General features: G+C 39.8%; 1 protein-coding gene across 7 annotated transcripts; it reads right to left on the bottom strand.

Moving 5' to 3' along the window:
• Window positions 1-1,666: 1,666 nt before the first annotated feature.
• On the bottom strand, window positions 1,667-13,645 carry PRNP (prion protein). Of its 7 annotated transcripts, none has more exons than XM_011975198.1 (2): window positions 13,592-13,645; window positions 1,667-4,068 (listed from the first exon to the last, which is right to left on the bottom strand). In XM_011975198.1, exon 2 carries the CDS (start codon window positions 4,056-4,058, stop codon window positions 3,273-3,275), a length of 786 nt encoding a protein of 261 aa, XP_011830588.1. In that variant the 5' UTR covers window positions 4,059-4,068; window positions 13,592-13,645; the 3' UTR covers window positions 1,667-3,272. The 7 variants fall into 7 exon arrangements, with proteins under 7 accessions (XP_011830588.1, XP_011830610.1, XP_011830619.1 ...); XM_011975220.1 differs by lacking the exon at window positions 13,592-13,645 and having other exon boundaries at window positions 1,667-3,152; window positions 3,385-4,088; XM_011975229.1 differs by lacking the exon at window positions 13,592-13,645 and having other exon boundaries at window positions 1,667-3,630; window positions 3,706-4,088.
• Window positions 13,646-16,360: the final 2,715 nt, after the last annotated feature.

Genomic DNA, 16,360 nt, shown 5'->3' with positions numbered 1-16,360 from the left:
TTCAAGCACACCAGTGAGATCCCCCTCCACCTTGTGCTTGTGTCCTCCACGCTGGCTCCCAGTAAAGGCACTTACCCAGCAGTTGTCTCTCTTTCTCTCTCATACATGCTGAGTTGCTCCCAATTCCTGGGCACTCCTCCAATCCGACCCCCTGCTTGGCATGGCATGCCTCCCTCTCTAGGACCTGTGAGTACAATAATTTCAAGTGCCCCTCCCCTAGAGTTTCCCTAGCCAGGCTGGAGTGATCCTTGAAGACCCCACCAGAGGCACTCCCCCATTTACAACACAAACATTTGCTAAGATATTGGCCTGTGATTTCAACCACTGTCACTTCTGATTACCCCCTGCCTTTAGCAAATTAGTTGCAGAAGAAAACTTCAGCCAAGGATAACCAAGAGCATCACAGCGCTGGTGCGTCAAAACGTGTAGAAAATGAGTTGGAAGATTATGACCAATCAAAGTCACCTTTCAGATCAAAGGTGTTGAATCTGAAGAGACTGTGTCACTAGGGCTCACAGGACCTGAGACTATTTTAGGGCCTGATTTGGGGTGTATAAAGCAGGTTCAGGTGACCCTTGAACACCATGGGTTGGAACTGAGTCCACGAGACACAGATTTTCTTCTGCCTCTGCCACCCATGAGACAGCAAGACCAACCCCTCCCCTTCCTCCTCAGCCTTCCTCAATGTGAGGTTGATAAGGATGAAGACCTTTATGATGAACCACCTCCAGTCAGTGAATAGTAAAAATATTTTTCCTTCCTCATTGTTTCAATAACATTTTCTCTGACTTACTCTATTGTGAGAATACAGTATATGTGACATATGAAATATGTGTTAACCAACTCTTTACGTTGTTGGTAAGGCTTCTGGCCAACAGCAGGCAATTAGTCTATTAGCAATTAAGTTTTAGGGGAGTTAAACGTTCTATGCAGGCCGGGTGCGGTGGCTCATGCTGGTAATCCTAGCACTTTGGGTGGCTGAGGTGAGCGGATCACTTGAGGCCTAGTTTGATACCAGCCTGGCCAACATGGTGAAACTCCGTCTCTATTAAAAATACAAAAATTAGCCAGGCATGGTGGCAGGTGCCTGTAGTCCCAGCTACTCAGGAGGCTGAGGCAGGAGAATCGCCTGAACCTGGGAGGCGGAGGTTGCGGTGAGCCAAGATTGCGCCACTGTACTCCAGCCTGGGCGACAGAGCAAGACTCCTCTCAAAAAAACAAAAAAAACAAAAAAAAACAAAAAAAACCCAAAAAAACTTCTATGCAGATTTTTGATTGTGCAGCAGGTCAGTGCCTCTAATCCCTGTGTTGTTCAAGGGTCAACAGTTCTTTAGAGCTTGTTAATTTTCATTTTAATCAAGAAAATCTATTTCTAAATCCAGGACTGATAAAAGCTCCTAGACTGTTCCTCCTGCTGCAATAGCGCCTTTGCTGTTTACCAGGGCTAAGCCCACATAGATACTTGTGGAGAAAATGCAAAAGCAGCAGGGATGAACTAGTAGGTGACAGGGAAGTGAGGACAAGGGCAGGAGCAGGGGGAGGTGCATGAACCATCAGCCATCACTTGAGAAGGGAGAACTGAAAGTGCCACTTGGCTCAGATTAACCCCCAAAATGGTTCCCAGCACAGGGTAAGCACCAGGAAATACAACTGCAGACATGGGAGGTGGTGCTCATCTTCGCTCCTGTTTAATTTCAGTCAGATATTAAACACTTATAAATTTTTTATACAACAAAACAAGAACATGCAAAGTTACAAATATAGAAAATATAAATTACATGCATATTTCAAAGACCTGTTAATGGTGTCCACTTTGGATTCTTATACAAAACGATTCAGTGCACATTGTAAGCCTAAGGACCACGCAAAAGGGTTTCCCACATATTAAGTATTCAGTACCTTACAAAAGTTAATGCATTAGACACTTCAGATGTTCAGATGTTAACTGCTCTAAACAAAACTCCTAAATCTGTCCTATGCAATATATATTTTATATACATATATATTTTTACATAGAATACTCACAAAGTGCAAGCCAATGCAGAAAAGTAATACATATCTGCTAGGTGACAATATCAAACAATTCAGGGAATAATTTTACTTTAATTAATGTTAACAGAATTTCTTTTTCCACTTCAAATCAATCATATTTCTGTCATCTCCAACGTAAGATATTTTTTAGATTGTCTCCCTATTCTTTGATTCAAAAGCCAATTACAGAAGCTATGAACTTGACCTAATTCTGGTTTTTGACAATTATGAGACAGAAATAAAGAAATGCAAGCAGTTCTTTTCTTTGCACACTGACCATTTTCTTAATTACATCATCCTCTATGATGATGGTGCTTTCACAACTGCAGCTCTCCGGTATGTCAAAATCATTCTGGTTTCTAGGTAAATGGACAAAGGAGATTTGCCTTCAGTGTCTAGAAGGCAATTTACTTTTCTGCTGCCTTAATTACCTATAGTTTAAAGAAAGGAATGCCACGCATAGGTCCTTTAAACAAAAACGGGAGGTTGCCTCCAACGGCATCATTCCCAAACATTAGATTTTAAGTCCCAGAAGCCTTTCAAATATGTTACAGTTATGTTCACTGTGAATATGTCCTCTAGCCAGAGGTTTAGTGTTGTACCGATATTTACTCTTGATGAACAGCTGCTGTGTAGCCCTTACTGTGAAAAGTAAAACATTGCCCCAGTTCTCCGTAGATACAGAGCTCATGCTCCAGTAGGCCAAGCCGGTGTCCCGAGAGCTAACAATTTCTAGGATTTTTTTTTGAATGAGTATCATGCAGCCTCCTAACAAACTTGGCAGAAATGTTGCTGGGTTTTCTTAAAATGGAAAATATCTCTAAATAGCTATGAAATCTCTGCTAAGACAGGGCATTAGTATACTGAGCTCTAGCCGCTGAAGGAGCCAGAGGTATCCAGGCAAAGGTATTTGAGACTGTTCTGAGATTTGTTTTAGCCTCAACCTGCTGCACTAAGTCCAAAAATAAGTCCAGATTAACCAATGGTTATTTGCTGTTATACTTTTACTGGCCCGGCATTAGCAACGGCCCATGATGAACTCAATCAAAGGGGGCTTGACTAGCATCTCAGGTCTACTCTATATTTTCCAGTGCCCATCAGTGCCAAGGGTATTGATTAGCCTATCAGGGACAAAGAGAGAAGCAAGAATGAGACACCACCACTAAAAGGGCTGCAGATGGATACTCCCTCCCTCAACCTGGAAAAAGATTAGAAAGATGGTGAAAATAGGAAGACCTTCCTCATCCCACTATCAGGAAGATGAGGAAAGAAATCAGGAGGATCACAGGCGGGGAGGAGAAGAGGACCATGCTCGATCCTCTCTGATAATAGGCCTGTGATTCCTTCTCGTACTGGGTGATACACATCTGCTCAACCACACGCTCCATCATCTTAACGTCGGTCTCGGTGAAGTTCTCCCCTTTGGTAGTGGTGGTGACTGTGTGCTGCTTAATCGTGATATTGACGCAGTCGTGCACAAAGTTGTTCTGGTTGCTGTACTGATCCACAGGCCTGTAGTACACTTGGTTGGGGTAACGGTACATGTTTTCACGATAGTAACGGTCCTCATATTCATTGCCAAAATGTATGAGGGGCCTGCTCATGGCACTTCCCAGCATGTAGCCGCCAAGGCCCCCCACCACTGCCCCAGCTGCTGCAGCACCAGCCATGTGCTTCATGCTGGTTTTTGGCTTATTGGGCTTGTGCCACTGATTGTGGGTGCCACCTCCTTGACCCCAGCCACCACCATGAGGCTGTCCCCAGCCGCCACCATGAGGCTGTCCCCAGCCGCCACCATGAGGCTGTCCCCAGCCACCACCATGGGGTTGCCCCCAGCCACCACCATGAGGCTGCCCCCAGCCACCACCACCCTGGGGTGGGTAGCGGTTGCCTCCAGGGCTGCCCTGCCCCGGGTATCGGCTGCCTCCAGTGTTCCATCCTCCAGGCTTTGGGCGCTTCTTGCAGAGGCCCAGGTCACTCCATGTGGCCACAAAGAGAACCAGCATCCAGCAGCCAAGGTTCGCCATGATGACTGTTCTGTAAAATGAAGAGGAGAATATCAGAGTCCCATATTTATGTTGAAACTACTAAATGTTTGGTGCATAATGAATGAGTGCATAGCAATGGCATCAGCTGCTCAAGTGAAATGCTGTTCCCGCCCTGTACTTCTCTGAAGCACTTAGGACAAAAGCAAAGGTAAGAAAAGCGTGAACACAACTCTTTCTCCTGCTCCAAGGACAAATCTGACCCTAAGTTATGGACTTGATGAATGAATTTTAGTTCATTATTTAATATTTTATGAGCGATTTATTTTCTTCTAATTTTTGTACTAAAACAACAAACAAATCAAACATCCAGAATGACAGTTTATGACCCTTTGGAGAATGTATATTCATCAAATTAAAAATCTCTTTTCAAATTAAAGATCTCATTTACCCTGGATACTTAGCTCCCAGAGCAGAGACCTATGACAATAGTAAAATGATTGCTAAATAGTACCTGCTGTACCCTAGGTCAAATCATAGGCTCCAAATCATCACTGTGTGCCGTAAAACCTAAAATGGCATATACTGTAAATGGCATATACTGTAACACTGAAGTTAGTCTTGTCCTCAGTGCTGGGATGATCTGCAATATTTTTCCCTCTTTCTCCTTTTTTATTTTTATTTTTTAAAAAAACAATACCTAGCTTGTTCAGATATAATTCACATACCATATAATCCATCATGTACCATGTACAGTTCAATGGTTTTTAGAACATTTAATGAAATGTGCAACCATAACTGTTGTCAATTTTAGAACATTTTTGTGAACTCAGAAACCCCTTACCTTTAACTATCACCCAATTAGCTGCAAATTCTTTTAAAAATTAGAAAATTATTTTTCATCTCCTTCAGAGCTAATGACTGAATTGGATAATATTCACAAAAAGAATTATCAAATAAATAAATTACCATTCTGTTTATGTTTCTACTAACATTATTGAAATGGGAAGTTTTGCCTTGGTGGTCATAAGCAAATCAAAATATATTTGAAAGTTACAAGCAGAGTTGGTCATGCCAGTTAGGGTTTTTGGAGGCTCTTTTAGGTGGGGGTCTGTGGGGCAGGTTCTTTGCAGGCCTGCTTCCTTGATGTAGGTCCCATGATCTCATGAGGCCCAGCTCTTGGCCTCCCTGCTACTCACACACCCCAGGAAATCAAACTAGGGCACCATCCCCTCAGTCAGTAACGTTCAGTCTAAGGGGTTTTTATGTCAGCACCTTCTCCATTCACTCCAATGGGTGACAAATCCAGCCAAAGCTCTAGAGTGACTGAATTTTCTCTCTCACAGCATACACTGGATCTATCAGCAAATCTCAGCAGCTCTACCTTGAAAATCAATCCTAAGCACCTCAGCTTCTCACATTTTCCAACATGACCATCTTATTTGGTGCCTCCATCACTTCTCATCTGATTCCTTCAACAGCCTCCCAACCAGCCTACCTGCTCCTCCCCTGGCTGCCTTTGAGTGCTCTCCTCTTAATATGCGGGTCACATCGTGCCACTTCCCTTGTCCCTCAGTGAGGCTCCTTTGTACTCTGGATAAAACACAAGGTCGTGGCCATGCTGGCTGGGCCCCATGTGACCTGGTTCAGGCCTCCCACTGCCCCTCAAACCTGACAAGCACGTCCTGTCTCAGGGCTGTTGCCCTTGCTGTTCTCTGGGCCTAGAAGGCTTTTCTTCCAGCTACTCATGTGGCTCAAGTTTGCTCAGTGGGGCTCTTCCCATCACTCTACCTAAAATAGCACCCCTAGCCCACCCCCTTTCCCGGTTTCATTATTCTCTGGAGCAGTTACAGCTACTTGAGATATTATGTTATTTATTGTGTGCTTATTGTTCATATTCTCCACGGGAGTGCAGGCTCCTTGAGGGCAGGGGTTTGGTTTTGTTCACAGCAGTGTTCCTAGACACAGTGTTTGACCCATAGACTTGCAAAATAAATGCTGGACAAATGTATGAGTGGGAAAACACATGTTATAAAGCATAAGGAATAATCAAACTAAATATTAAATATTTATAATAGATACGCAAAGAGAACCATATTTATAAATGTACAAAATAGTATTTTTGACAATGGCCAGCTAACATTTTCAATTCAGTTAAACAAGTATTTATTTTATGTGCCAGCTACTGCAGTAGACTCTGGCTCTCTGGAGATATTACCTGAAATGGGCAAGATGGGAGGAAGAGGAGACTGCAGGGAATGACACTGAGTCGGGCTTTGAACGAGCCTCATTTAAAGCTGTAGGAGTTAAGGATCTATGAGCTCTTAGATACACCTGAACAGGCGAGGACATGGCATAGTGAGAGAAGCTCAGAGGAGAAGAACCAGGCACAGAAGGTGGGTGGGGCCAGACAACTCTGGAGTGGAGATGGGTGGTGAGAAAGGACACTGGCATGTCTGGAGGCCTATTCATCTAAGATACTCTCTGTCACGAGTCAGGTAGTGGCCTAGTCCTCTGGCATATTTCAAGATATCCTATTAAGTATATGGTAATGGTCAATACCTGTTTATTACTAAGAAGAACGCTGAGAATACACTCAGAAACATAACAGGGACATCCATTGTCATGGGACTCAAAGTGCTGTCCAAGGCCATATGCAAAGAAGTAACAGGTGTAAGAATGGCAAGAAAAGTGCTCTGGCTGACAGTATTTGCAATTAGTGTGATCATGCACATAGAAAATCCAACAGAATAACAGGAGTAACATGAGAACCAACGCTAGAGTGCAAGGTTATGGGACTGAAGGTCAGCCTACAAAAATCAACAGCATTCTTCTACACTATTAATAACTGACCAGAAGAAAATACAGATATTCAAAGTAACAACCAAACTGTAAAGTGTCTAGGAACTGACTTAACTAAGAAAAGACTTCCGATGGGTGAAAATTTTAACTCTAATACAGAGAACATAGAAGATGATCTGAAAAAATGGAGAGGCATTCCATGGTCTTGATTGCAATAACTCAGTTATTATAAAGATGTCCATTATCCTCAAATGTACTGGTAGTTTCGTTTTTTTTTTTTTTTTTTTTTGAGATGGAGTTTGCTCTTGTTGCACAGGCTGGAGTGCAATGGCACGATCTCGGCTCACTGCAACCTCCGCCTCCTGGGTTCGAGAGATTCTCCTGCCTCAGCCTCCCTAGTAGCTGGGATTACAGGCATGCACCACCACACCCGGCTCATTTTGTATTTTTAGTAGAGACAGGGTTTCTCCATGTTGGTCAGGCTGGTCTTGAACTCCCAACCTCAGGTGATCCGCCCGCCTCGGCCTCCCAAAGTGCTGGGATTACAGGCGTGAGCCACCACGCTGGCCTGTACTGGTAGTTTCAATAAAATGCCAGTTAAAATTCCAGGTGGATTTTTTGAGAAGTTCAGTAAACTTATATGCGGAAGAAAATGCCCATGAATAACAAGGTCAACTTAAAAAAAAAAAAAAGTGTAAAGAGGAGGGAATCTGCCAAAGCAGACACGAAATCACTACAAAACCACAGTGATGAAGACTGGACGGTAAAACTAAGGAATAGATGGAGAGACCAAAGGAAACAGAAAAGCAAGTTGAGAGAGAAACCCACGTAGATACACTTTAGCAGGGACTTGATGTGTGCTGACATGGGCACCACAAATCAGTACAGAAGGAAGGTTTCATGCTTCTGGGAAACAAGAAAAAGAAAACTAGATCCCTAACTACATACAAAAGTGAACTCTAGATGGATCCAAGACTTACATGTGAAAGGTACAAGTATGGCGCTAGAAGAGGAAAATATTGGCAAATATCTTTGTGACCTGAAGGAGGAATGGGGGAAGAACTTTTAAAACAAAAAGCACAAACTATAAGTCTAATAATTGATGAATTTGATTACATCGTCAAAAACCTAAAGACGGAAATACCATTTGACCCAGCAATCTCATCACTAGGTATATATCCAAAGGAATATAAATCATTCTATTACAAAGACACATACATGTATATGTTCATTGCAACACTATCCACAATAGCAAAGACGTGGAATCAACCTAAATGCCCATCAATGATAGACTGGATAATGAAAATGTGGTACATATATGTCATCGAATACTATGCAGCCCCAGAAAAGAATGAGATCATGTTCTTTGCAGGGATGTGTATGGAACTGGAAGCCATTATCCTTAGCAAACTGACACAGGTATAGAAAACCAAATTCTACATGTTCTCATTTATAAGTGGGAGCTAAATGATGAGAACACATGGACATATGGAGAGGAACAATACACACCAAGGCCTATCGGAGGGTTGGGGGACGGAGAGGATCAGGAAAAATAACTAATGGGTACTAGGCTTAGTACCTGAGTGATGAAATTATCTGTATGACAAACCCCCATGACACAAGTTTACCTATGTAACAAACCTGCACTTGTGCCCTTGAACTTAAAAATTAAAAAAAATTAAAATTTAAAGATTCTTATTCAACACGATAAAGCTGACTCTGGACAAAGTTAATAGAAAGAATACACAATGGTAAAAGGGACTTAAAATCAACAGAGGATTCATTTCTAGAACTTGCAAGGAATTCTAACAGAGCAGTAAGAGACAGTAATTCCAACAGAAAAAATGGCCAAAAGATATAATTGATAATTTACCTAAGAGAGAAACCCAAAAGGATAGAAAAAGATAATCAAAATCATTAAGAATATAATAAAACTGAAATAAAAATGATATAACATTCACGCTTATCAGGATAGCACAAAAAAAATTTTTTTAAGGAAGTTGAAAAATGTGAGGATTTGGAACCTAAATGGCTATCAGAGGAATGTGGATAATACAACTGAATAGAAGAAGTGAAATAAAGTAAATGATTATTCAACTCAAAAAGAAGAAAACAGAAAACTTCAAAATAAACTGTCATAGTTATAAATTAATAATAGAGATGAAAATAGAATTTAATAAATAAAACCCAGAAAAATGTGGAATTTCTAAATAAAATTAAGAGTTATTTGAAAATGCAACACACACACACATCCCTAGAAAACATCTCTAAAAGGGGAAATAGCCTTACAGAATGCTTTAAAAGGATAATAAATTACTATATACAACTTTCCTTAATGAATAAAAATATTTCCGAAATGGATTGTCTTTCTGTTAAGATATAAATTATAAAAATCAACTTTAGAATTAATTCATTTAACAAATATTTATGGAATAACTAGTATGTGCCAGTTTCTTTTTGTTGTTGTTGTTTCTTTTCTGGTAGAGATGGGGTCTTGCTATGTTGCCCAGGCTTGTCTCAAACTTCTGGGCTCAAGAGATCTTCCCACCTTGGCCTCCCAAAGTGCTGAGATTACAGGTGTGAGCCACGATGCCCAACCAGTATGTGTCAGCTTAAAAAAAAATAGAAGACTAGAACTGACCAATAATCATAGAAGAAATGGAGAAAAAAACTGTCAAAAATTATACACTGTAATATAACACTTACAGTACCATAACCTTTTTTTTTTTTTTTAGACAGGGGCTCACCCAGGCCAAAGTATAGTGGCATGATCTCAGCTCTCTGCAACCTCCACCCAATGGGCTCAAGTGATCCTCCTGAGTAGCTGGGACCACAGGTATGTACCACCAAGCCTGGTTATTTTTTTGTATTTTTAGTAGTGATAGGGTCTCGCCATGTTGCCCAGGCTGGTCTCGAACTCCTGGGTTCAACCAGTCTGCATGCCTCAGCCTCCCAAAGTGCTGGGATTATAAGTGTGAGCCACAGCTATATATGGGTGACCCACAACACATTATTGTGCCACCATGCCTGGCACAATAATTTATTGATTAGCTTAACACATACTTTAAGTGTCAGAATTCTAAGGGTCAAGAATTGTGCTAGGGGCTGAGGACACAGTTTGGAATAAGATACTTAGCTTGGTGGGCTTAAGAACAAAAAGGAGATCAAATCTGTGGAGCCCCATGAGACAGCGGCAGGTGGACTGCTGAGACTAGGGAGGTGGTGAGGGTCAGATCATGAGGGCCTCATGGGCCACAGAGAGAAATGTCTATCTTCTTCTGAAAGCAGTGGGGAGCCATTAAAGGGTCTTAGTAGGACAGTAACATCATAAAATTGTTTTTTTTAAAGCTCAGCTCAAGCCTGTAATCCTAGCACTTTGGGAAGCTCAGACAGGAGGATTGCTTGAGCCTAGGAGTTCGAGACCAGCCTGGGCAACATGGCGAAAACCCATGTCTACAAAACATTTTTTCTTAAATAGAAGAAAATTTAGTGGGACAAGAAAGGGAATGGAGAGGCCAGTTAAGAAACTACTGCAGGAAGATGGTGGCGTGGCCTGGGATGGAGTCCATGCAGCTGGCAGGCTGTGAATAAATGAGACATATTTTACAGAAAGAGCCAGTAAGACTTGCTGGTTGAGTGGATGGAGGAGTGAGAGTTGCCCGGGTCTGGGGCTTCCATAACCAGGGAGATGGCGGTGATGCCATCTACTGAAATAGGACAAACTAGTGGAGGGTCATGCTTGGGAAAGAAAACCAAGAGTTTCAGTATGGACATGTAAACTTTGCCACATATATGAGACATCCAAGTGGGAGTACCAATTCAGGCAATTGTTATAAGAATCTGTAACTCAGTAGAGATAAACATTTGGGCATCTTCACCTGAGATGCAGTATTTAGAGCCAATGGGATAAAGGGCCAAGATTCAAATGCTAGTATGCAGGTGGGCACACTTAGCCACCCTGCTATGGCACCCTCCTCTCACACAGGTGCCAAAATCCAAAAAAATAGCACCCAACTTATTTTAACTGTTTAGTAAAAGAAGAATACATTATGACCACTATGGATTATTTTAGGAATACAAGACTGGTTGAAAATTAGGAACTCTATTAATAGGTTAGGAAGAAAAAAAGATTTTCTTCAGATGTTGAAAAGTTTTCAATGAAAATCAGTATCATTCCTAAATTTTTGAAAATTTAAGCTATTTTTAAAACATTTCTATAGAACTGGAAGGATAGTCTCTTTCCATCATAAAGAAATGCTGTCACAAACACAAAGCCCAAAATATCATAATTTTAAGAGGAAAGGCATTCCCATTAATGTGGTGAACAATAATCTATTGCTTTTATGCTATTAAGTTGTTCTATAAATTCATCTAGGTATAATTTTTTTACTTGGAAAATTCAGGAAAATCTCAAAAAATGTCTTAGAATAAATATGTGAGCTTAACAGGGTGGTAGTTTTTCAAATCAACAAATCAAAACTCAGTGAGTCCCTAAATCAGTTGTAGTTAAACATTTCATGGGGAAAAACATTCATCCACAATGGCAGTAAAAATTGAAAATATCTAGGATTTAACCTGAAAATAAATAGTAGGAAAGCTACAAAATTTTACTGAGACATAAAAGAAGACTGGAAAAAGAGAAAGACATACAACTTTTTTTGTTCTGGAAACCAGTATTGAAAGATACCAAGTCACCAGCAAATAATCCATAAAGTAAACACAATTTCAGTCAGCATTCAAAGGTAATTTTATAACCCCTTGTTTGCTTTGGATCTCTTAGATTTTTGGACACGTGATTTAGAAAGAAAATAAATAACGAAGCATCAGACTTACACTTCACTTAAACCAAATGGATCTAAACAGACAAATACAGGACATTCCATCCAACAGCTGCAGAACACACATTCTTCTCAACAGCACATGGAGCATTCTCCAGGATAGATCATATGTTAGGTCATAAAACAAGTCTTAACAAACTTAATTAGACTGAAATCATATCAAGTTTCTTTTCTAAGCATGATGGTATAAAACTAGAAATTAATAACAGGAGAAACCAGCATTATCCTGATGTCAAAGTCCCACAAAAATATACAAGAAAATGGCAGTATAGGCCAATATCCCTGATGAACATAGGTGCAAAAATTCTTAACAAAATTCTAGCAAAGTAAATTCAATAGCTCATTAAAAAGATCATTTACTATGACAAAGTGGGACTCATCCCAGGGATGCAAGGATGGTTCAACATACACAAATCAATAAGTGTGATACATCACAGTAACAGAATGAGACAATAACCATACTATCATTTCAATAGATGCAGAAAAAGCATATGACAAAATTCAACATTCTTTCATGATAAAAACTCTCAATGAATTAGGTATAGAAGGATTGTACCTCAACACAATAAAGGCCACATATGACAAGGTCACAGCTAACATCATACTTAATGGTGAAAATTGAGAGCTTTTCCTCTTAGATCTGAAATGAGACAAGGATGCCACCTTCACTGAATTTTAGGATTGTTTTTTCTATTTCTGTGAAGAATGTCATTGGTATTCTGATAGGGATTCTATTGAATCTGTAGACCACTTTGGGTAGTATGGACATTTTAACAATATTAATTATTCCCCCATGAGCACATTCTATCTTTCTATTTGTGTCTCCTTCAATTTCTTTCATTGGTGTTTTATAGTTTTCAGTGTAGAGATCTTTCACCTTCTTGGCTAAATTTATTCTGAAATATTTTATTTTGTAGCTGTTGTAAATGGAACTTTATTTTTATTTCTTTCCAGATAGTTCACTATTGGCATATAGAAACACTACTGAATTTTGTATGTTAATTTTGTATCCTGCAACTTTACTAAATTTATTAGTTCTAATGGTTTTCTGGTGGAGTCTCTATGGTTTTATAAGTATAAAATCATGTGATCTCCAAATAGGAGCAATTTAACTTTTTCCTTTCAAATTTGGATGTTCTTTATTTCTTTCTCTTGTCTAACCGTCCTGGCTAGAACTTCCAGTACTATATGTTGAATAGAACTGGTGTGTGTGAGCATTCTTATCTTGTTTCGGATCTTAGAGGAAAAGCTCTCTTTCTAATTTTGTACACAATACATATAATCTTATCTGTCAAATTAAAAAATAAATAAATTTGAAAAAGAATTCAAAAGGGATTTTAAAAGACATTATGAAATTATACTCAAAACTTAAAAGACTGAAGAAAACTTTTATGAGAAGATAATCCGGGGTGCACTTGACCTGCCAGGTGTCAGAGTGCAAAGCTACAATAAGATCACATGGCGTTGGTGCATGAGCAGAATGGCAAAACAATGGAACTAGAGAGAGGGTACAAAAAAACCCATAAATTACCCCATTCATCTTATTCCCATTTACAGATGGAGAGTGAGAGTCAGAGCTGGTAAGAACTTATCCCAAGGTTGTAACAGCCCAAGGTGTTGGAGCTGAGATCCAAATATAGCCACCAAAGCCTTCCAGCCCATATAACACATTACAACTTGAAGCTTAATTAGTTACATTGGGAAGGGGCAAATGTCAAACAGTCCCCCACCTTCAACCCATAGTGTCCCTTGTCTTTTCTGAGCTAAGTAAATTCCCTTGTTATATTTTAATTTTTTTGAGGTCCATAAAGAACTTGATGTAAGCTGAAAAAAAATTTTGCCCAAAAATTGGGGGTAGCGGTTTCTCACTGGCACCCAGAAGCCACAAACTGAATAGAGCAAGGGGTCCCCAACCTGGTACATCATCAAAATTACCTGAGGAGCTTTTAAAAAACAACATTGCTGGAACCCATCCCAAGCCAGTCAGAGAGTGCCTAGCGATGGGAGACAGGCTTTGGGAATCTAGAAAAGCTTCTCAGGGAATTGGCACCCGCGATCAGGCTTCAGTGCTAGGTCTCAGGGGTCTAATCTTCAACATTTATAATGCTTTTCATTGAAGGGTTACTGCCCTTAAAGTGATCACACAATACTGTAACAGTTTAAGTAGAATGCAGTTGGAGAAAAAGGACTGGTTAACACATTGAGAAAAAAAATTCTCCCAGCCGTGAGAATTGCTGCACACACAATTCACTTAGGAGTTATTTTATAATGCTGTAGCCATCACTGGGTTAGATACAGACATGTTTTGAATGTTTAATATGCAGTAGTTCACAGCGGATATAGTTGCCTTGGAAGAAGAAATAAGATCTGAAAAGGGAGAATGGACAAAGTAAGTTAAAACTGAAGTTTAGAGAATCTTTTACCTTGGTTTGGCCAGTTGGTTGAGAGCCATGTTCAGGGTCAATGTGGTGCAGAAACTTCTGTTATGTTATTATTGTTATTTCATTACATTATTTTTAAAATGGCTGCTCCCTTACATAATTCAGAATAATTCTAAAAATCTGTGGCCATTTCTCTGCAAAATTAAACTGATTTTACAAGAAATGATGATGCAGTGAGGTGTGAGTTACACAGATGGACCCAAGTGGCCTCTGGATCAAGAGCTTGTGATCACAGCCTTTCCTGACCCTCATTTTCTGTGACAGTTGGTGACTTTCAACCTTCCTAAGACCACAGAGGTTCTGCAGGATATGTACAATCTGTTGTGGCTCAGCTAAACTAGATTTGTGCCTCCAGGAAGACAGAAAGCTTAGATATGGCTGAAATTGTTCAGTTTTGAAAAATATTCAGGAGTCCTTAAAAACAACGACAGCAAAAAACTAGAATTGATAAATGAATCTAAGAACTGATTCTTAAAAAAAACCCAATATACAAATTACTAAATCATTAATCAACTAAAAAAATGGAACAATATTTGAAAAAAGAAACAAGGTTGGCTAAAAATCTTTTATTCTAAGTAGCAAATACAACAATCTCTCCTTTCTCTTACACACAGAAAACTGTGGGTCCATTTCATTTAAAAAATTAAAACCTGTTGAACTATTTTTTAAATGTCCTTATTTAGTGACAGCAATATGTTCACCAAAAGAAAATTAAGATCACCTATAATTTCAATGAAAACGTCCATTTTCTGTGCTTTTTCTTTCAGATTTTTCACATATGCGTTCATGTTAGAGTAAGCAGGTGCAGTTTAGTAACCCACTTTTTTACTTACCAGTTTTTCCCCATATATCACAGGCTCCAAAATCATGATTTTTGATGGTTACATAATGTTTATTTCAGTTTATCTGTCATAATTTTCTTAGCTACTGCCCTGGTGTTATACATTTAGACTGTTTTCCAGCTGTTCTAATTTTAGATCATTCTGCTGGGAATATGTGCCTGTTTTTTTTTTTGTTTGTTTCTTCCATTGCAGGTAAATTCTCAGGAGTGGGGTTTCTAGGTCACAGCTTCCAACTTCTTAATGCATCACCAGATTGCTTTACAAAAGGTTTGTACTGGTTCAAAATGCCCCAAATAACACATACATACAGACGCAGAAACTAGCTATCATTTCCTCCATTCTATGAATGGACAAAAGGAGGATCAGGAAATTAGGTAGCCTGTCCAAAGTCACAAAATTGACTGTAGAACCATCTTTGTGATCTCAAAGCCCTGCCACCTCCCCGGATACTTGAAAATGCCAAGTTCTGGGCAACCTTCCAGCAAGGGTTGCTGTTACTATTAATTATTTTTGTTATTTTAATAAATGTAAAATGATAACCCAAACATGTTTAATTTGCATTTTATTGTGTAAATTATTCATCATTTTGTCATTTATCTATTATAATCTTAATATTTTCCTTTCAGTGTGGAAGATTTGTGTTAGATACAAATAACATACAAATCACATCCTACCTCTCTGCCTGCTTTTCCCCTTACTGGTTAGCTTTTTTTCACTGTAAGACCTTCTCAGTGCTTGTGTAAGTAAAATTGCTTCTTCCCACTGGTGATTTTTCCCTCTCTTCTACAAATCTAAGAGCGTTGTTGATTTTTTCAGAGGTTTAACATATTCACCCAATTTCCTGTTCCTATGTTTTTGACAATTATATTTGTAAAAATCCTTAATCCTTTTCTACCAGGAGTTTTTCCTAAGGAAACGGGAAACATCTCAAATGTTCTGCCTATGGGGAACTACTAATTAAACCGTGATGATCTAAGAACAAGAAAATAACGCAGCCATGAAGATTCTCAGCATTATGGCAGTGAAACTGCACTGTGTTGTGTGAGAATCTGGAGGCTAGGAAACAAAAACAGGGAGCTGTGGCTTTGCGATGGCGAAGATGGATGTGACGGTGGTGGAATTATGAGGTTAAAAAAAAATCTATTTCCTACAGCCACTACAAAGAGAAGAGCAAAAAATTCCTTAAAAAGTACAGTAAACATGGATTTCTCCCCATTGTTTAATAACGAAACGCGAAGGCGCCTGCTGCACAGGTGGGGAGGCCAGTGACCCAAGGGTAGTCATTCGAAGCTGGTTGTTCCTTGGAGCCCCCCATGGCCAGTGTTCTCCCTCCAGGGGTCTGGGAGGAATACGACTGGTCAAGCTGAGGTCCGCCGTCGCACCTGGGGCCAGGCCGCAGACCTGCAGCTACTCTCTCCCCG

Source organism: Mandrillus leucophaeus, unplaced genomic scaffold (genome assembly GCF_000951045.1).
Source record: "Mandrillus leucophaeus isolate KB7577 unplaced genomic scaffold, Mleu.le_1.0 Scaffold101, whole genome shotgun sequence".
Taxonomy (NCBI): Eukaryota; Metazoa; Chordata; class Mammalia; order Primates; family Cercopithecidae; genus Mandrillus; species Mandrillus leucophaeus.
Note: the sequence above shows the minus strand (reverse complement) of the source record. Positions and strands in the feature narration are given on the sequence as shown.

Excerpts from the sequence above, each read along its gene's own strand:
- PRNP (XM_011975198.1), bottom strand. The coding sequence starts at position 4,058 with ATGGCGAACCTTGGCTGCTGGATGCTGGTTCTCTTTGTGGCCACATGG.